The sequence below is a fragment of the Sylvia atricapilla genome, chromosome 17 (genome assembly GCF_009819655.1).
Source record: "Sylvia atricapilla isolate bSylAtr1 chromosome 17, bSylAtr1.pri, whole genome shotgun sequence".
Taxonomy (NCBI): Eukaryota; Metazoa; Chordata; class Aves; order Passeriformes; family Sylviidae; genus Sylvia; species Sylvia atricapilla.
Genome location: NC_089156.1, coordinates 4,132,312 through 4,151,883, shown reverse-complemented (window position 1 = coordinate 4,151,883; position 19,572 = coordinate 4,132,312). Strand labels below are relative to the sequence as shown.

Genomic DNA, 19,572 nt, shown 5'->3' with positions numbered 1-19,572 from the left:
AGGGGCTCCCTCTCTCCCTCCCAGCACCAAGATACTCACTCCCATCTTGAGGAAGGGAGTGTGGAGCTTCCAGACTCCTTGCCCCACTCTGCAGTGTCCCCCCTGGATCTCCAGCAGGAGGATCTCCATCCTCAGTGCTCCAGGAGATGGCAAAGGAGAAAGAACCATTTGACTCCAGGATAATGGAACACTAACCCAAGTCTTCTCTACCTTGCAGAGGCAGTTACCAGCTCAGATTTGAACAGCATGGGGCATTCAAGACAAAAATCACTGGGATTTTTTTTTTTTCCCCTTCGCGCTGCGTGAAAGAGTCAACAGTGCAGAGATTCTGTTTGACAGAGCATCCCACTGTGAGACACACAACGTGTGCATTGTGCAAACCCATCTCCTGCAGAGCTCAGAAAACAAGGGAGGCTTGGAAAAAATACCCACAATGGCTGTAGCCCTCGATATCTCCTGGTACTTTACTGTGCTTGGGGTTCTTCCTCTACAGGCTCCACGCTCACAGAGCCACCCTGACAGTTTCTCCACACAAATGCTTGTGAGTTTTGGACAACACGGGTCTCCTTCTGGTGAAAGAAAGGCACCAGCTCTGCCCAAGTATTTAAGCACAGCCCTGCCTTAAAACCTGAATCCTCAGGACAAGTGAGATTCCAGGGGGATGGTTCAGAGCAGAAAGATATTTTTCATTCTTTTCTAACATCATAGCAAAAGATCCCCAACATCTTCTAAAAAGCAGCATTTCCCTCCTTCCTCTGGGCTTACAGAGCTCATCACCCAGGGAAACGAATTGTACTGAAGGAGAAAACAATAATCTCCTTATGTTTTGGGTGTTCGTTTCCCTTTCCAAGATTTTCACTCCTCACTCATCCTAGAGGCAGTTTTGCTCCGCTTTGCTTGCTTAAAACATTCATTTTAAGTCATCTAGGCCAGGAAAGGATTAGAGGAGCCCTGGCAGAAGTTGCAGAATGCAAGGCTGTTAGGTCAGAGAAATGAGACTTTCAGAGGCATAACCAACAATCCACCACAAAACCAGCAATCATGCTTTGGGAAAAAAAAAATAAAAATTCCTCTCTCTATAAATTTTAAGCAGGTGCATATTAAGAAAAATGATTCATGCACAGCAATGCAAAACAGCACCTCCTCATAGCAAAGGAATGAAGGCTCCCTGGGTTACTCCCACTCCAGGTGTAATCAGCACTTTCCAGGTGAGATGTGACCCACAGTGGCGTTACCTGACTTACTCTAGGTGCAAGGAGGAGCTGCTCCAGCAGCAGAACCAGCCTGCTTCCCAAAATGAGGTCCCAGCCCTGTGCTCTGGCCATGTTTCACCTCTAAAGGCAGCAGCAGAAGCGCTGCTGCTGCTGGAACTAATTAAAGGCAAATTGGTAGAACTAGGGGCCATGACGTGAGAAAATATCCTGCACAGCATCCAAGAAAGCCACCAGATAATCCAAAAGGCTGTTTAAGAGCCTGGCTGTCAGAAATCTTGGAATCTGCCGGGTCCAATGCAAGCAGTTGCTTGTTCCCTCATCCCCTTCATTCCTTCACCTTAATTAGCCACAGCATTTCATACCCAGTGCCTCAGTCCAAAGAGCCACCTCTGAAACCTTTGCTTCCACACCAGGATCAAAACCTACAGATCCTGAAGGATTTATTAAATCCAGTAGCTGGATTTATAAATTAATTATTTATTAAATCAGGTAGCTGACATTTGAAATGCCAAAGGTAGCAAGGCCAGAATTCCTCCACAGCAGATCAAGAAGCACAGGTCCCAAGAGTTTGTGTGCTTGCAGCGTTTTTCCAAAGGTCAGGGGTTTATTCTCTGCTTCCTCAGCCCCTTAGGAATTGTTCTGCACCTGGAAATCTGACCCATGGCAGGATGGTGGAACAGGATGAGTTTTGAGGCCCCTCCAACTGAAACCATTCTGGGATTCTCTGAGATGATTCCATGAGCAGATGGACTGAAGCTGTGGACCACATGGACAGACTTTACTCTCTCACTGCCGGTACAAACCTGTTCTGGAACCAGATCCAGCCCAGAAGAGATTTCTGTCACTTCAGGTTTGGCTACTAAACACATCTAAATCCAGGTAATTCCCATGCCTCAAAAAGAACATTAATTACCCCAAATCCCAGGTGTCTACCTGGGGCTTAATATATAATTCTTTTGTTTTTAAGAAAAGACAACTTTTTTGTCTACAACATCCATTAATGCTGTAATTAGACAGTGTGTTCAGAACCACCACCTGAGTCTCTGGCAGGCAGTTACAAAAGGAACAGCTTTGCTGAAAGCCCTTCCCCACATTCCAGCAGGGAACTGTCCCAGTGCAAGGGCAGAGGGCCCCTTCCAGCCCTGGGGGAAGCCCAGCACACCCCACACACTGTTCTGCAGGCACAACCAGCAGGCCCTGGGCTTTCCTCACCCACATTCCTCACCCAGCACGCCTGGGGCAGCCCCTCCAACCTCACCAACAAAGAAATCTCCTTTTCTTCACACAACCTTGAGCCACCTGCTCATTCCCAGCAGCGACAGGCATATATTCACCTACCCAAATATTTCACATTCCTAAAAGGCCAGGCTGGCTCTTCTTTTCCTGACAATTCACTTCTCAGGCAGCAGAAAGTGAGATTGCAAAGGCACCTCACTCAAAGTTATAACTTCCCATTTTCCAACAATCCCTCTAGAAAACATCGCTCTTGGCTGTTGCAGTTGCTCCCCCACCTCCCCAATAATTAGTTTTTACCTCAATAGCAGCAGCAGTTGCTTTCTTGTAAAAACCCAGAGTTGAAAGATGACTTCTTTCCCCCTGCCATCCCCCATTGTGTGGGGAATCAGACAATATCCCATTGTTCTGTGTACAACACTCCGAGCTGTACTTTCTGCTCTGAACACACTGAAACTCTACTTGAGGCTACAGCAATTTCCATGCAGGAGCCAAAGGAGAATCTTGTATCTGATCTAATACAGGATAAATCAATGTGCACTCATTTATTGTTTATAGCTCCCATCAGCTCAAGGAGAGACACTGTCCTAGAGTTTCAAGGCTATCCACGCTGCCTTTGTAGATGGAAAACAGACACTGCACTTAGGAGGTATTTTGAGAGCTCTGTTCAAATATTTCCCAGGAGTTCAGGAGGGATGGGAAATCACTAAACCCTGGCAGGTTCTCATCACTCTCAGGACAGGATTTTGGAAAGGCCACAGCCAGGTTGCCATCTCCCTTCTTGCCTTCTTTAGGAATTCAGTTTCCTATTAGTCATTGCCCTCAGGCAGGGGCTGGGGACCTTAACTGGAGTTCCAATGGAGATGCTCAGATAAGATGTGCTAGGGAAGGGCAGCATCACATTCATCGCTCTGGATCCAGCTGATGCAAGAGCTTCTCCTTCAGCTGCTGGAGCTGCGAAGAAAAATCACCCAGCCCCTACACGGGGCAGTCAGAAAAGCACCAGCACCACAGGGACCACATTTTTCTGGATGTGGTCTGAATTCCTGTCAGCTTTGCAGGATTCTGAGCCTTTGTGGTGGCTGCAGATGGGAGCTCCCTGGAAGCCCTGTATGCCAGCACAAGCCAAGCAAGGCAGAGTTTAATATTCCTCCTCATGCAAGTATTTTCTCTCATTAAATGCTTAAGAGCTGGAGGATTTGGGAGATTAATTTTTGCAGCTGGACATTTTCTTTAAGAATGCAATTTTCCAGACAATTTTCTCCTTTAGCTTTCTTTTATTCTAACCCCAAGACACCCACTTACCCAGGAGAGAACTCTCCTGCAAGGTTTGGAAAGGAATTCACTCTGGCACTTCAGTCCTTTCTTTTTACATCTGCTACGGGCTAGCTTTCAGAAAAATCCTGTTTCTACTTATTTTAACCCAGAAACTTGTCTCCAGTTCCAGGCAATCAACACCAAGAATCCACAACTACAAATTTATTTATCCAAAGACCTGACTGGAACAAAGCCAGATCATGGATAGAGTTTGGTTTTTTTTTTTAATTTAAAAGCACAAGAAGCTCTTTAAAAAACACGAGAGCTGATACACTGACCCACACAGCACTCAGTGACATGGTTGTGACAGGCTGGAAAATGGACTAAAATGTAGAGTTTGTGCACACAAGAACACAAAGCAAGAGCCAGACTTAATTATTAGCAACCTCAAACGTGATTGAACAAGGGGCAGCTACAGGCACTTTGTCTTTCCCCAAGTGTCACCTGGAAGAGGATGGTGAGTCCTTCACTGCAAACAGCCCCAGCCTGTTCTGGAGACACACCTCACTGAAAAGTTTTGTGTTTAACCTGTCATTGAATCCCTTGGAGTCCACGATGGCCAGGCACAGTAATGAGGAGACTGTTCCTCCAAATTCTGGCTGAATATTCAATTAGGCCAAGGGAAGATAAAGCCAGAAGGAAAGAGCCTCCTGACCTTCCCTGTCCCCATGTCCTGACCATCACCCTGGCAGGCTGTCCCTCCCCTGACAAGGACTTCTCACACACTTTTTCCCTGGAAAAGAAAAGCTTCTGACCGAAAATGTGACACCACACAGTTCTGTTCATGCCCTTTCAGTCCTCAGCAGCCAAGGGGAGGCAGAGAGAGGGGACACATTTGACTCCTCACAGCCTCCCCGAGACACAACTTTCTTGCATTTCACAGCAGATTTTCTGTGCAGGCAAAGAGCAAAAGCCGGACCACACGTGCTGCTTTTTAAACAAGCTTATTTTTGCCAGTGCTGGTGTCAGTGTGCTCACTCCCTGATTTAAGCTTCCCACTTCCCAGAGATAAACGTGCCTTTCAAGTTGTTGATGCCAGCCTTCCCCTCCTAATCCTTCATCCCACCCTGACTTCAGAAGGCTCTATATCATTCCCTATCGCTTCCATGGCATAAGCTTTATATTTCTGCAGCAAATCCAACTTTAACAGTGATTAAAACATACAAATAAGAGACATTTCATTCGAAGGATCCCAGGAAATGAGTTCTCAAAAACCACACAGCGATCCTGTAAGCAGCACAAAATGTGTCCCTAAAGAACTTCCCTGTATTTCAATGTGGAGAATTTTATTTATTAATACATTCATTCTCATGCCTGTGCTTTAACACAGTCATGCTGGCTTCAAGCAATTGTTAAGCCTCACACAACTTCTTCTTTGAAGGGATGGGAGGCGGGGGAAAGAAAGAGGGAAGAGTGATTAAAATTAGTCACAAGGAATCCTATAAATACACCCATGGATGGAGGAAGAAATCTCTCTTCTATATAACTTAAAAATAGAGGGCTAAACTTTAAAAGACAAACAGATGGGATGAAGCAAGGATAAAACAGAGCTTAGAGAAAGTCAACTGGGCAATTTAGTCAGGGATCTGTATTGTGGGGTGGCAGAGGAGGAGGAGGAGGAGGGAGGAGGAATCTTGATTATCCAAAATTAATTCCTGAGTTGGGAAGTGAAGAATGAGAAAATTAAGGGAACTCATCTTACTGCAAGAGGAATCAAATCTCAGAGGCAGTATGGCACGGAGGTATAATGTGGAAAAAAGGAGATGCTTGACCAGGAAATTATGCATTTGTTCCAAATGTTCAGCCTGTGGCAGCAAGGGCTGGAACAGGATCACAAGACCTGTGTGTGTGCACCTGCAGCTGCAAGTCTGGGGATGTGCTGGACAAAAGTGCACAGATACAGCCAGTGAGGTGTAACACCCACCAGAAACTCTCTGAACACGCTCAGACACATCTGCTGGCCACATCCAACCTGCTGCAGGGTGAGGCCTTTAATGAAGACCCACGGAGGAGAAAAGCAAATCATCTGAGGGATGGTGGTTCTCCCTTTCCCAGGGCTCACAGACTGGCTATGCCCCAGCAAACAGCCAGGGCCAACATGAATATATTGTCCAAAAGCACTCCGAATCCTTTGATAAGAACACAATAAAGCCACGGAAGGGATTTATCAGCACTTCCCTTCTTGGACAAAAATAAGAATGTAAACTAGGAGCAGACAAAACAAGCCTCACAAAGCGCAGATGTTTATGGGGCTTAAAGGCCACATGAGAGAACTGCAGTGGGACAGCACCAAGGGACAACGTGCAGGAAAGGGCTTCAGGTCACGTATTGCTCCGGGGAAACCACAAAATCGTGTGTTGGAAACAGCACCGGCAGGAGCTCTCCGGCCCCGCCGTGTCACTCGGGGCTGTGAGCAACAAGCAGCAATTTCCCAGCTTCCATGGGGCAGCCCCAGGCCTGTGACAGCCCCGGGAGTGTCACCGGGAAGAGCAGGCACCCCAAGGGGACAACCCCGGGGCAGGCAATGACAAAGGGCTCTTACTTTCGTTAGGCAGCTCCTCCCGATCCAGCTCGTCCAGAGGGGCTGAGGCGCTGCTCCCGCTGTCGTCCAGGGTGAGGATCAGGGGAACATCATCGTCCATGCTCACCGCCATCCCGGCCCTTCCGCGGCTCCCGCTCACGGAGCTCTAAAGGACGCTTTTTCAGTTTGCAGTTCCAGGTGGGAAACGCTGGTGTCACAACCTCTCCCCGGCCAGCCCTCCGCCGGGGCCGTCTGCTGGGCACAGGGACACAGCGCTGCGCGCACCCATCTCCGGACACCACAGCTCCCGACAGCAGCGGGCCGCTCCCCAAAAAGCAGCGCAGGACAGCGGACTCGAGGGGTTAGTGCCAAAGCTGCGCTCACAGCGCCAGGCCGGGGCTGCCTGTCCCGGCCGGCGCACGGCTCGCAGGACAGCGGGGACGCAGCACGAAGCGATCCTCCTGAGCCCGCGGCACCGGGAGCAGCGGCCGTGAGGCAGCCGGGGCCGGCATGGCGCTAAGCGTCCCGCTCACACATGGCTCTGTCCCCCGCCGTGCCCGAACGGCCGCACCGCAGCCGGGGAAGCGAACGCGGGAGCGCCGGAGGCCGCCTGGAGTCCGCACACGTGAACTTCCCGGAGGGTTGTTGGTTTGTTTTTTTTCTAACTGCGCGATGCCACAAGGTCACGGGTTTCTCTAAAAGGTGAAGCAAAAGGAAAATGAAGCAGGCCCAAGACAGCGCCACGGGGACGATTCACAGCCGCTGTCCCAGTGCAGGGAGAGGGACACCGGCACGGCGCTGTCACCGCTCTGGGGAGGCCCGGCCCGGCGCCCTCCCCGCGCCCTCCTCCCACCCCTGGATGAACCTGCTCCTCAGCAGCCCGCCATGCCGCGGTCCCCGGACTCCCCGGCCCCTCCAAACCCTCCCGGGCCCGCCTGGCCCGTCCCGGGACCCCCCGCGCCCCCCGGCCCGGCCCGGCCCCTCCGAACCGGCGCCCGCAGCGACGCGGCTCCTCCGCGCCCCGCCCCTTTCCTCCCGTTGGCTGCCACAGCGCCGGTCACGCCCCAAGGGGCGGGGGCTCTCCATTCCCGCCAATCCGCGCGCCGCGCCTGCCCCCACCCCCGCCAGAGCCTCGGCGTTATTCCCGCCTCCCCTCTACGCCTCACCATTGGATAGAAGCGCTGTCCCTCAAGACAAACGGGGACGCTGATTGGTCCGAGCTGGCGGAGGTGGGCTCTGGGAGGAGAGAAGCGCGAGGTACCATTGGCTGCGCTGAGACCCCGCCCCCGGGTCAGGGAGGAGAGGCGCGGTCACCGAGCAACGGCGGAACGCGGGCGGGAGCGGCTCGGGAGCCTGAGGGGACCGGGACACACAGCCGCCCCCGGGCTGGGACACCCGCTTCTTCCCCGCTCCGCAGGGAGACAGCGTCCCTGTTCGCAGGCCCCGCTGCGGTAGGAATGAGTCGGGCCCTGAGCGCAGCCCAGCCCTGCCCCGAGCGCAGTAGGTGCAGTGAGGGGTACCCAGGAGCACTGGCTCTCAAAAGGTCCTGCAGGTGACGAAGCCTGTAAAGGTCAGGCTGCCGCTTCCGTCACGTTATCACCTGGCCCCTGCCAGCTACGCTGGTTTGTGGAGCGTACCCGCTCCATCCCAATGCTCTGCTGACTGCAGTGGAAAGCAGCCCAGCAGCAACACAACTTTAACCCCCAAGTCAGCAACAAGGAGTCAGGGTGGAGTCAAAGGTGGAGAGATTTAACAGTGCTGAGCAGACAGAAAAATGAGAGCAGCAGCAGGGAGGATCCCCAGCTTGGTTGAGGCTTCTGTATCAACAACTCTGGCCTGAGCCGAGCACCAGTGACACCGGACAGGCTGGATCTGGAGGTAGGAAACAACTAAACATTTCTCCCATCTCATTTCATTCATATTTAATGTAGGGTTTTTCTCCATGTGAACACCAGTTCCAGCAGTAACAGCAGGTTTTGCTCTCATGCTGGGCTGCACAGCTCTGGCAGAACAAGACAACAAGGCAACAGTAAAGCACCAGTGTGAAGGAGAATCATGGAACAAAATGCAAACAACCCATTTATACTTAACCAACATTGTCCTCATGTGTAAATAGCAAGGAAGTGCCAGTTCTGACCTCCTGGAAGCCCTTGGTGACAACCGGGGCCAGTGTGGGACAGGAAAGTGTGGCTGATGAGGTGGGCTCGAGTTTCCTCCTCTGATTCCTCGGACCCTGAGCACAGCAGTGCAGGTAAAGTGGCCAATCCTGGTCACACAGGCCACCGTCAACTTGATTTTCAGATTAAATCTCTCCTTATTTTAAGAGGCTTCCTCTTCCAAGGACTCCAGCTCTCCAAGATTGTGCTGATTCAGTTCTCTGCTTAGACTCCAGGGCAGTTCCCCCAGTTTGCTGACAGCTCACCTGGCTGGATCTGACTCACCCAGCTGCTGCTGGGGAACAGCGTTCCTGCTCCTGTGTCAATCCTCAACCCTCTTGTCTCCATCTAGCGTCCAAATCACATCTGGACACAGCTTGTACATCACTGTGCCCACATCCCAAACACAGCTAATCAGGCTCAGATTGACAGCAGCACTCCCAACCCCTCCTCTGAGAAGGCCACAATTGTTTCGTGTCCCTCCAATTTTACCCCAGGTGGAGAAGAGCTGCTGGACTGCCTCAGTGGGAAGCACAGGGAGAGATCCAAGAGCTTGGAGCTAATCACAAGGATCCTCACTCACCTTCTCAGGTTTTAATAATGTTGGGTTGTTTTTGCTTCCAATCAGGCCAAGAAATGAGCAGAAATTCCACTCAGCACAGGCTCCTGGCTGGCTCCAGCTCCACATGCTGGAGTGGGTCAAGGCCTGATCCTGCTGCTGCACAAGGTGCAATAAAATCATTTCTAGGGGCAGAACGATGCTCTTTACCTGGCTTGGTGTGTCCTTGGGCGAATTTGAGTGTTTCCCTCAGCATGGGAGTTACCAAACTCCCGGTAACCTCAGCAGATCCTCACTGCAGCCTCCCTCCCCAGGGGGCAGTGACTGCAAACCCCAAATCACCCACCCACCTCATGTCCTTTGTCCACCTCCATACAGACAGCTGCTCTTTCCCGTCTCAGCAAAGGACATGGAGGAGTTTTGGAGGTGCCCAGATCACTCAGCAGCACCCCACAGGTCCCAGATTTGTCTTGGAGCACTTATTTGGTGACACTGTGGCACTGCTGTGAGCACCAGCTACACGATCATGGATCTACTCAGCCCCTCCTCATCACCACGAGCTGCCAAAATCCCCACTCAGATCCTTGTCTGTCACAAACCCCATCCATCCCATTGCCAGCAGGATGCAGGGCAATGCTTTCCTCACCTCTGTGCTCCTCCTCCCTTGCCCTGCTTTGTCAGAGGGGTCCATAAGGCGTGGGTGACACAAAGCAAGGACAGCAGTGAGACACCAAGGCACATCCTGTGCATACAGGCAGAGGGAATGGAGCTCATTTCCTGGAGAAGGGAACCTTTTGGGGGGGCCTCAGAGAAGCCTCTCAGTACCTGCAAAGAGGAGGTGGCTGTGAGGGTTGGGCCAAGGTTTGTGCTCAGATGCAGAATGAGAGAAGACACAGAATCAAGCTAGAAAGGCTCTGACTGGATAAAGGGAGAACTTTCACTCTGAGGTGAGTGGAGCAGTGGGAAGGAGGCCAGAGGGGCTCTGCAATCTCTATTCCTAGGGGTTTCCACCACCTGACTGGACCTGCCTTGAGCAGGGATAGGGGATATCCTGCATTCCCACAGGCACCAGCACAGGTGGGATGGAGCAGGACTCCTCTCACCACACATGGTCAGCAAAGGTCCCTGTCAGGGCCCTCTGACCTCACCGGCCCCAGCTGGACTCACCTGGGACCCCACCCCAGCAGCACCCCGTGTTCTGGGAGCTCCATGGAGCTCCACTGTCCATGTACCTGTGCTTGGATGAGCCCTGGACTGCACTGTGGGCACTCCAGTCTCCTGCTGCTCCACCCTCCTAGCTGGATTCCCCAGACAGCAGGAACCTCCTCTGACAACCACTGCACATCACGGGAAGCAGCTGTTCCCACCCAGGCCACCCCGCTCTGGTGCCGTGGGGCTGTGCCCTGAACAAGGGGCTCACTGCTCCCAGCACTGTGTCACCTTTGGCTCCTGGCTTCTCTTCCAGCATGGAACAGCCCCATCCTTCGTTTCCAGCCAGGGAAAAGCCCAGGGTCCTCGTGGGCTTGGTCACAGGGAGGCCTCAGGGAGACTAAGGCTGTGTGTACATCCAGAGGGACGCTTGGCATCACTTCCAGGGGGGTCTGGCTTTGCAGCCACCTGCTGCCTTGGCATTCTTGGGCACAGGAGATCCGGACACGCTGTTGGATCGACCCCTCACCAGAGGGCCCTGGGGGGCAGCAGGGGTTGTTGGAAGGCTCTGGTTCTTCCACCTTTCTGTGCCGAGGTTGGAGGACAGGTGAATCCTGTCCGAGGGGGTGCTCAGCCTGCTGACAGACTGGGAACGTCCTCTGCCAGGAGCACCCCAGCCTTCGGAGCAAGCATCGCTCCTGGGATGCCTCCAGGCACACAACTTCTCCTTGTGGCCGGGCTCAGACGTGGCCGGAGGCGCGGAGGCCGGCGGGTGGACGGCTCGCAGGGGAGTCCCCCTGCAGCGTGGGGAAAGGCCAGGCTGGTTTTGGGGGGCAGGCGGGGGGCTCCAGAGCAGCGAATGGAGCTTGGCTACATCTTCTTTCCTCATCCGCGGAGCTGCCCAGGCAGGACCCTGGGGCTTGGCACCAAACAGGGACTCGTCACAGAAGGACGGAGCGTGGCTGCGGGACCTTGGAGGGCGACAAGCGGAGAAACACGTGTTGGTTACAGTGGGGGAAATCAGAGGGGGAGCGACCGAGAGCCGGCGGGGCAGCCGAGCCCGCGCTGGGGGAGTCGAGGGGCTCCGTAGGACACCGGGGACACCGACGCGGAGCGAGCCCCGAAACCCGGGGCAGCGGAGATCCGCGGGAGCGGCCCGAGCCACCGCTCACCTGCACTGACTCCCGGGCCGGGAGCCGGCGGCTGCGGGGGCCGCCCAGGGCGGCGGGAAGGCGGGCGGCGGCGGGCGGGCCCCCGCGGGGCGGCCGAACAGCGACTCGTCCACGAAGGACGGCCGCACCCGGCGGCGGCCCCGGGGACCCCGCGGAGGGCGAGCGGCGGCGACAGCGGGGCCACAGTCCGGGGCCGGCCCCGCAGCCCGCATGGCCGAGCCCCGGGGCGGGCACGGGCCCGGCCCGGCCCCTTCCGCCCCCGCCACGTGGTTCCGGTACCGACATGGCGCCGCCGCGCGCCCGCCGCCAGCCCCGCCGGCCGCCGGTACGGGGGACGGGACGGGAGCGGGGCGGGAGCGGGGCGGCCCCGAGCGAGGCATATCCCTTCACCCCGTGTCGCTGCGCCCGGTGCTGGGGCCCCGGTCTCCATGTGCCGGTGTCCGCAGTACCGGTATCCTTAGTGCCGGTATCCTTAGCGCCCGTGTTCCTGGTTCGCGTGTCCCCACTGCCTGTGTCCCCAGTACCAATGTCTCAGGAGCAGTGTCCCAGTGCCGATGTTCTGAGTACCAGTGTCCCCACTACCTGTGTCCCAGTGCCAATGTCCCCAGTACCCACAGTCACCAGCACTGGTGTCCCTGCCTGCCATGCCAGCACTGCAGAGCTGCAGTGACTCTGGCACCCATCACCACAGCCATGTCCCCCACTGTCCCAAGGTCCCTGCGACCCCACTGCCTGCCTTCCCTACCACCGCCGAGGAGGACGATGGCGCCGATGCTGAGCTGGACACTCAGGCCATGGTGCGGGCCCAGAACCAGAAGAAGAAGAAATCCGGGGGCTTCCAGTCCATGGGTGCGTATGAGGCAGGGGACAGCTGTCCCTGGGACAGGGACTGTCCCTGGGACAGGGACTGTCCCCTCCTGCCCATGCCCCCTCACTTTGCCCTGTTCCCCTAGGCCTCAGCTACCCTGTCTTCAAGGGTATCATGAAGAAGGGCTACAAGGTGCCCACGCCCATCCAGAGGAAGGTGAGCATGGGGAGCAGTGGGTCCCCGCCGCAGGGGGTGGCAGTGGGACAGTGACAGTGACGGTGGTGTCCCACAGACCATCCCCGCCATCCTGCGTGGGCGGGATGTGGTGGCCATGGCACGGACGGGCAGTGGGAAGACGGCCTGTTTCCTCATCCCCATGTTCGAGCGGCTCAAGGCGCCCAGCCAGGCCGGGGCACGCGCCCTCATCCTCTCGCCCACCCGGGAGCTGGCCCTGCAGACCCTCAAGTTCACCAAGGAGGTACAGGGGACATGGGGGACAGTGGGAACAATGGGGGTGATCGGCTTGGTTTTACATCCCACCAATGTAGTATTCCTCACCCTGCAGCTGGGCAAGTTCACTGGCTTGAAGACAGCCCTGATCCTGGGAGGAGACAAGTAAGCTGTCCCCATGTCCCCTCCAATCCCTGTGTTCCTGAGCCTCCCCAAAACCTGGTGAGGGGCTGAGCTGCTCAGTGTCACCCCAGTCTCTCCCCTCTCCCACAGGATGGAGGACCAGTTTGCTGCCCTGCATGAGAACCCCGACATGTGAGTGTGGCACAGGGAAAGGACCCAGTGGGGAAATGGCCACCAGCCATTTGGGACCATCACTGGTGTTCAGAGCCACTGTACCTCATGGGCATTCCTGGTGTTCCTTTGGAGTAACTTCCTGTGGGACAGCAGGGTCTCTATTGTGTCATCTTTGGGTTGGATTTGGGACCCTCTCCCAGGATGGTGTGGGACACTGTCTCCCCCTCAGCCTGGTCCTGTCACTACCTCTGTCCCCACAGAATCATAGCCACCCCTGGGCGCCTGGTGCACGTGGCAGTGGAGATGAAGCTGAAGCTGCACACCGTGGAGTACGTGGTGTTCGACGAGGCCGACAGGTCAGCGGGGCACAGGGGCATCCCCCGGGCTGGCAGTGTCCCCACATGGGTGAGGGACCTGCCATATCCCATATCCCCTCCCCTGCAGGCTCTTTGAGATGGGCTTTGCTGAGCAGCTGCAGGAGATCATCGCCCGGCTCCCAGACTGCCACCAGACAGTGCTGTTCTCTGCCACGCTGCCCAAGCTGCTCGTCGAGTTTGCCCGGGCTGGTGAGGAACCAGGGGCAGGTGGCACTGGGGACAGGGACAGCAGGGACACTGGGGACAGGGACACAGCACCATCCCACAGCCAGGCTGAGCCTGGCACTGGGAAAGCCAAGCTGGATTAATGCTGGGCTAAGTGTCCCCAGCAGCACATCCTGTGTGTGACCCATGTCCTGTGTGTCACCACAGGCCTCACTGAGCCAATGCTGATCCGCCTGGATGTGGAGTCCAAGCTGAGTGAGCAGCTCAAGGTGAGATGAACTGGGGGAGTTCAAGACAGCTTTGTGCCCCCTACCCCCTGCAAGCCACATGCTCCTGAGGAGGTTACAAGGGTGGCAGTGGTGGCACAGGGCTGAGCACTGCCCTCATGCTGCAGCTGGTGTTCTTCCACGTGCGTGGAGATGACAAACCGGCCGTGCTGCTCCACCTGCTCCGCAGCGTGGTGAAGCCCCAGGACCAGACAGTTGTCTTCGTGGCCACCAAGCACCACACAGAGTATCTGAGGGAGGTAAGTGGCATTTGGGGGTGCCCATGTGACATCTACAGCTGTGGCTGGTCCCAGCTGGAATCTCTCCCTCTGTTCACTGGGTTGAAAGAGAAATCTGAGAACACGTGGTCTTGGAGGTCCAGGTGGCCACTCCGGAGTCTCTGGCCCTGTCTCTCTGCTGAAGGAACATCCATCCAATCTCTTTCCCCACCTTCCCAGCTGCTGACAGCGCAGGGCATCCACTGCACCCACATCTACAGCTCTCTGGACCAGACCGCCCGCAAGATCAACATTGCCAAATTCTCCCAGGGCAAGTGCCCAGTGCTGCTGGTCACCGACGTGGCTGCCCGGGGGCTGGACATCCCCATGCTGGACAATGTCATCAACTTCAGCTTCCCTGCCAAGGGCAAGCTGTTCCTGCATCGTGTCGGTGGGTACCAGTGCCCTCACTGTGTTGTGATATTGAGGGACAGACTGGGGACAAAGCAGTGTCCCTGATGTCCCAGCTGGACTGTTAGGGCTCTTGGGGGCAGGATTGGTACCTTGCCTGTAGCAAGCTTTTCCCTTCCCCAGCCACCCACAGCCCATTGCCAGCCATGTCCCCATGGTAAATGTCATGTGTGGAGACTGCCAGGGACACCAGGGAGTCCCTGGGCTGGCTGGGTATGGTTTCCCCACTCTCCTCTTGCCCTTGGCAGGCCGTGTGGCCCGTGCTGGCCGGAGTGGCACTGCCTACTCTCTGGTGGCTCCTGACGAGATGCCCTACGTGTTCGACCTCCACCTCTTCCTGGGGCACCCGCTCGTCCTCGCCGGAGCCCAGGAGATGCCTGCTGGTGAGGGGTGCCTCTGTGGCCACTGGGATGTTATCCTTGGCCACTGCTGGAGTTTGTGCTCTTGTGGTGGGCCCTCACACAGTGGGGTGATGGGGAAAATTGGGTGTTGGGGGCTGTGATGCACTCTGTGTGTGGGGGATTGAACAGTGCCGAGCTCCCTGGAGCTGTCAGCTGTGCTCTGATAAATCCAGAGTGGGTGCTGGGGAGCTGACAGGGTGTCCCCTGGGCTGCAGATGCTGGCGGGGTCCTGGGCCGTGTCCCCCAGAGCCTGGTGGATGACGAGGAGTGCCTGCTGCTGACGGACCACGAGGGCTCTCTGGAGCTGAGCAGCCTCCGCCGCATCGCGGACAATGCTCAGAAGCAGTACCTGCGCTCCCGGCCCGGCCCCTCGCCAGAGTCCATCAAGAGGGCCAAGGACCTGGATGTGTCCCAGCTGGGCATGCACCCCCTCTTCAGTGAGTGCTGAAGGGATGCTGAGGGAGAAGACCCTGTTGCCCTCCCCAGGAAACTGATCTGTGCCCCTGTCCCTGCCTGCCTTCCCCAGGAGCTCGCTTCGAAGACACCGAGCTGCAGAGGCTGAAGTTGGTGGATAGCATCAAAACCTACAAGTCCAAGACAGTGAGTTGAAACTCAGGATATGACTGGGATGGGATTGGGTTGGGATGCCCATGTGGCTCACTGGGAATCGTGCTCCTGCCCTGGGGACAGACCATCTTTGAGATCAACGCCACATCCCGGACACCGGCCAGCACCGTGATGCGATCAAAGCGGCGCCACGACCATGCCCTGATCGAGAAGTTCCAGCGTGGGCAGCAGGAGAGGCGGGCAGCAGCACTTAAAGGGCAGGGGCTGTGCCCAGCCCCTCCCGAGGCCCAGGATGGGGAAGGAGAAGAGGAAGACCTCCAGGTAATGGGGTCATGGATGCAGGAACTGCTGCAGAGCTGCCTTGGCCCGCTGCTGGCAGCACCAGGGCCCCCAGATTATGCTGAGGCTTAGGGGCCGGTGCAGAGACTTGGGGGAATTTGGGGGTACGTAGCTCCCAAAGCCCTCCACTGTCCCTATACAGGACGTGTTCTCCAATGTGGGGGGCCAGAAGCGAAAACGGGGCCGAGGAGGAGAAGATGGTCCCAGGAAGAAGCCACAGCAGCCGGCACAGCAGGACGAGGACTTCTACATCCCATACCGGCCCAAGGACTTTGAGAGTGAGCGGGGGTAAGTCTGGGGGGCTCCTGCTGCTGTCCCATCCCAGCACGTGTGGGGCTGCTCTGATCACCCCCCTTTGCAGGCTGAGCGTGGGTGGCGAGGGCAGCGCCTTCGAGCAGCAGGCAGCCGGGGCCGTGCTGGATCTCATGGGCGATGAGAACCACAACCTCAACAAGAGCAAGCAGCTGCTCAAGTGGTGAGTGGGGTTTGCCCGTGGGCTGGAGGGAGAATCGGGGCTGGGCGTGGCACTGCTCGGTCCCACCACCCTTCTGTCTCTCGCAGGGACCGCAAGAAGAAGCGGTTTGTGGGGCAGACGGGCCAGGAGGACAAGAAGAAGGTGCGGACAGAGAGCGGGCGTTACATCAGCAGCTCTTACAAGAACAACCTGTATCCTGCCATGGGCACTGCTGCCTGCCTGGGCTGGGCACTGTGGGAGCCACGTGTCAGGGCTCCATCCCCTGCCAGGACAGCAGCCAGGGGAGGGAGCACAGTCAGACAACCTCAGCACAGGGTAAAGTGAGGAGTCAGCACATGTTCCCTTAACCCGCCTGTCCCAGCTATGAGAAGTGGAAGCAGAAGTACAAGGTTGACGAGTGGGATGAGGATGAGGAAGGGCCACGCAGCAGGGAGCAGTTCAGAGGGAAGCACAGGCGTGGGCAGGGTGAGTACCTGAAGCAAGCAGCGGAGCCCTGCCTTGCTCCCCTCGGGCTGGCTCTGTCCCCTGCCCTGAGCACAGCCTTGTCCCCGTGCAGGGCCCACGCAGCCCCCGGCGCAGGGCAGGGTGCGCTCGGAGCTGAAGAACAAGCAGCAGATCCTGAAGCAGCGCAAGAAGGCGGCCAAGCAGCGCTTCCTGCAGAGCGGGGGCCTGAAGCGCCTCAAGGCCCGGAACCGGCAGCGGGTGCAGGAGCTGCGGCAAATGGCCTTCGGGCGCCGCACGGGCACTGCCAAGAAGGGCAAGCTGAGGAAGAGGATGTAGGGGACACGTCCCCTATGCCTGGGCTGGGGGCTGGGGAAGGGGACAGTAAATATTGGTTGGTTTTGAATCCCAGTTTCTCTCGGTTCTTGCTCCAAGCCTCGTGACTGGGGTAATCCTTTTGCTAGAAGCACAAGAACAAGCAAGCGCTGCGGCTGCACTGCTGGATGTATTTTGATGTGAAACACCTTCAGAGATGCCAACAGCAGCTCCCTTCTCCTCCTCCCCCTGCCTGGGGTGCTCTGTGCAGGAGGGAACCTCGAGAGTGCCCTGGCCCTGCCTGGGTGTAGTGCCACCCCAGTGTGCCTGTGCCACTTCCATCCATGTTGCGTCTTGACATGGGGTTTCCAGACTTGCAGGGAATTACGTCCATCCCCCGGGGTCCTGTGGCTCCATGCTGGCCCTGGCAGCCTCTTCCCAGCCCCAGGAGCAGGCAGGTGTCCCCAGGGGCTATTCCTGGCCCTGAAGCAGCCTGGCACCCCTGTGGTGCTGTGGGTGTGTGCCAATGGCACAGATGTCAGCCAGGCCCTGCATGCAGAGCAGCACCTGTGGAGATGGAAGCCTAATGTCACAACCATCCAGGGATGTCAATGTCCCTGTGAGTCCCCAGCCCCAGTGCCCTGGGGAGAAGATTCGGCTGACCATGTCCAACTGGGCCTTTGTGTCCTGGGCTGTGTCCGTGGGGATCCTGAGCTGTGCAGTGGTTTGCTGGAAGAGGTTCAGCACAGCCAGCTTGATCTGCCCCAGCAGAAGGGTCTTCTGGATGGCTGTACTCTGGATGTGGTTCCAGCAGGACTCCTGGGGGAGAGAGTGAGCCCCTGCGCTGTGTCCTTCTGCACCCCCCCCCAGGCCTGGCCAGGGTGACGTGTGGCCTGGCCATGGCCATGGGCCTCCCCATGCAGAGCTGCTGCTTTTTGGACATGTGGGGATACTCAGCCCAGAGGGTGGAGCCCAACTTAGCACCTCCACCACGTTGGGCAGCACCCCTGGGGTCTGAACTGCTGCCCCTCTGCCTGGGGGGTCCTTGGCCACCCCCCATCCCCCTTACCCACTGGAGCACATCTTGGTGGGCAGCCTCCAGGCGTGTGCGGAGCCGGGCCAGCTCGTTCCTGGTGCCCAGGAGCTGGATGCTGGTGTCCTGACGGTACCGCTGGAGCTGTGCCCTGTCCTGGGCCAGCAGCTCCTGCCCGGCTCCTGCCTCCCGTGCCAGGGCTGCCCGCATCTCCTCCAGCATCCCGAAATGCACCAGCATGGCCGGCACGTCCTGGAACTGGGCAGTGGGAGGCGGTTGAGAGGCCGCAGGGCTGGAGGGGTGACCCCTCCTAGGGGCTTGGGGACACGCAGGACCCCACGCTCACCTGCCCCATCCTGGCCAGCACGTCCCGCAGGTAGTCCCCGAAGGGCCGGAGGCTCCGCAGGCGCCGGGCCAGGCGCTCCCTGCGCCGCAGCAGCTGCTCCAGCTCCCGCTGCAGCCGGGCCGCCTCATCCCGCTCCGCCGCCGCCCGCGCCCGCTCCTCGGCCGCCCGACGCAGCGCCCGCTCCCGCCTGGCCGCCACCGCCTGCGCAGGGCACGGGGTCAGCGGCCACCCTCCGGCCAGCCCGGCCCCGGCCCCCGGCCCGGCACCTTGAGGAAGGACTCAAATCTGAGCACGGCGTCGCGGTGCTGCTCTTGCCTCCGGGCCAGCTGCTGCCGGCGCTGCGCCAGGCGCTCCATCCGCTGCTGAAACTCCTGTGGGATTGCAGGGCGTCGAGAGCATCGGCCCGCGCTTGTGCAGCCCGGGGTGCCAGCCCGAGGAGAGCCGGGGACACGCCTGCCAGCCGCCTTGTCCCCACGGCACACCCGCAGCGCCCGGGGAGGGGACGCTCGGCGGGCTGGGGCCGCCCTCACCTGCCGCTGGTTCTGCAGCTCCCGCTCCACCTCCGCCACCTCCCGCCTCTTCAGCAGCATACGAGTGGATGGCAGGAGCGTGGCGGGCACCGTCCTGCCACGGGCTGCGCGCAGCTCGGCTGGGCTGCGGAGGGAAAGCCTGGGCAGGGCATCTGCCACCGCGGCACGGGCAGGGCGCCCACGGGCCGCCGCTTCCCCCGGGGCTCAGCGCGGGGAGCCTGGCCCGCTCCCCCGGGTGCGCAGGGATTGTCAGGAGCCGCACAGGGTTAGCCCTGCCGGCATCTGTGTTCGTGCCCAGCCTGGCTCCTGCCCATCCTCCCCCACCTGGACACCCCCAGCACCAGTGCTGTTCCCCAGGGAAGGAAGGACGAGTCACACCACAATCTCAGCTTCCTTGTTAGAACCCAGAGAGACCCCCTGCGCCCCCCAGCCCATGGCTGCGGTGTCCTCTCCTCCCTGGGAGCCTCAGTTGGGGACGCTGTGTCCACCCAGTGACACCCATCCTGGCAGTGGCACCCAGAGACAGGAATACCAACCGCGATCACGGGGCACACAGGACATGCTGGCCTGGCTGCCAACCCTTTGGTCCCTTGCCAGGGGAAGGGCAGAGAGGTCTCACTCACAGCAGCCGCAGCTTGTCCAGCAAAGCCGCTCGCAGCCGCTCCTCCAGCTCTGAGTCCATCTTGGTCGGTGCCTCCTCCTCGCCCAGGGGCGTGCGGAGGAGCTGAGACCGCGACAGCCGAGGTGGCGGC

General features: G+C 58.0%; 4 protein-coding genes across 7 annotated transcripts in view; 1 reads left to right on the top strand and 3 right to left on the bottom strand.

Moving 5' to 3' along the window:
- The window catches only part of TPCN1 (two pore segment channel 1), a 43,359-nt gene extending 36,045 nt beyond the window's left edge, over positions 1 to 7,314 (bottom strand). For 2 of the 4 annotated variants that reach the window (XM_066331343.1, XM_066331346.1), the window contains exons 1-2: positions 7,151 to 7,307; positions 6,307 to 6,980 (exon numbers count right to left, since the gene is read on the bottom strand). In XM_066331343.1, coding sequence (XP_066187440.1) covers positions 6,307 to 6,418 — 112 coding nt within the window. In that variant the 5' untranslated portion in view covers positions 6,419 to 6,980; positions 7,151 to 7,307. Of the gene's footprint in view, positions 1 to 6,306; positions 6,981 to 7,150 lie in introns of those variants that run through there. The other 2 variants (XM_066331344.1, XM_066331345.1) reach the window with 2 other exon arrangements.
- Positions 7,315 to 9,919: 2,605 nt separating this feature from the next.
- On the bottom strand, positions 9,920 to 11,606 carry RITA1 (RBPJ interacting and tubulin associated 1). The gene is given in 3 exon segments (XM_066331356.1): positions 9,920 to 11,120; positions 11,322 to 11,543; positions 11,545 to 11,606. Coding segments are annotated over 3 exon segments (819 nt in total). The 3' UTR covers positions 9,920 to 10,585.
- DDX54 (DEAD-box helicase 54) lies at positions 11,603 to 17,002 on the top strand. Its single transcript, XM_066331341.1, has 20 exons — positions 11,603 to 11,646; positions 12,035 to 12,170; positions 12,275 to 12,345; positions 12,422 to 12,607; positions 12,695 to 12,744; positions 12,853 to 12,894; positions 13,137 to 13,232; positions 13,321 to 13,442; positions 13,626 to 13,687; positions 13,813 to 13,944; positions 14,143 to 14,353; positions 14,622 to 14,756; positions 14,990 to 15,211; positions 15,301 to 15,374; positions 15,465 to 15,662; positions 15,823 to 15,968; positions 16,042 to 16,155; positions 16,242 to 16,346; positions 16,517 to 16,620; positions 16,712 to 17,002. Exons 1-20 carry the CDS (start codon positions 11,605 to 11,607, stop codon positions 16,933 to 16,935), a joined length of 2,472 nt encoding a protein of 823 aa, XP_066187438.1. The 5' UTR covers positions 11,603 to 11,604; the 3' UTR covers positions 16,936 to 17,002.
- Positions 17,003 to 17,024: 22 nt separating this feature from the next.
- On the bottom strand, positions 17,025 to 19,560 carry CFAP73 (cilia and flagella associated protein 73). Its single transcript, XM_066331360.1, has 7 exons — positions 19,444 to 19,560; positions 18,821 to 18,944; positions 18,557 to 18,661; positions 18,291 to 18,491; positions 17,981 to 18,202; positions 17,575 to 17,730; positions 17,025 to 17,478 (listed from the first exon to the last, which is right to left on the bottom strand). The coding sequence occupies exons 1-7, from the start codon at positions 19,500 to 19,502 to the stop codon at positions 17,383 to 17,385; spliced, it is 963 nt and encodes a 320-aa protein (XP_066187457.1). The 5' UTR covers positions 19,503 to 19,560; the 3' UTR covers positions 17,025 to 17,382.
- Positions 19,561 to 19,572: the final 12 nt, after the last annotated feature.

Excerpts from the sequence above, each read along its gene's own strand:
- DDX54 (XM_066331341.1), top strand. The coding sequence starts at position 11,605 with ATGGCGCCGCCGCGCGCCCGCCGCCAGCCCCGCCGGCCGCCG. Across the intron at positions 14,757-14,989 it reads AGCCCAGGAGATGCCTGCTG|ATGCTGGCGGGGTCCTGGGC; the intron begins GTGAGGGGTGCC and ends CCTGGGCTGCAG. Across the intron at positions 15,212-15,300 it reads GGGCATGCACCCCCTCTTCA|GAGCTCGCTTCGAAGACACC; the intron begins GTGAGTGCTGAA and ends TGCCTTCCCCAG.
- CFAP73 (XM_066331360.1), bottom strand. The coding sequence starts at position 19,502 with ATGGACTCAGAGCTGGAGGAGCGGCTGCGAGCGGCTTTGCTGGACAAG. Across the intron at positions 18,492-18,556 it reads GATTTGAGTCCTTCCTCAAG|GCGGTGGCGGCCAGGCGGGA; the intron begins GTGCCGGGCCGG and ends TGCCCTGCGCAG. Across the intron at positions 18,203-18,290 it reads TGCTGGCCAGGATGGGGCAG|TTCCAGGACGTGCCGGCCAT; the intron begins GTGAGCGTGGGG and ends CCCACTGCCCAG.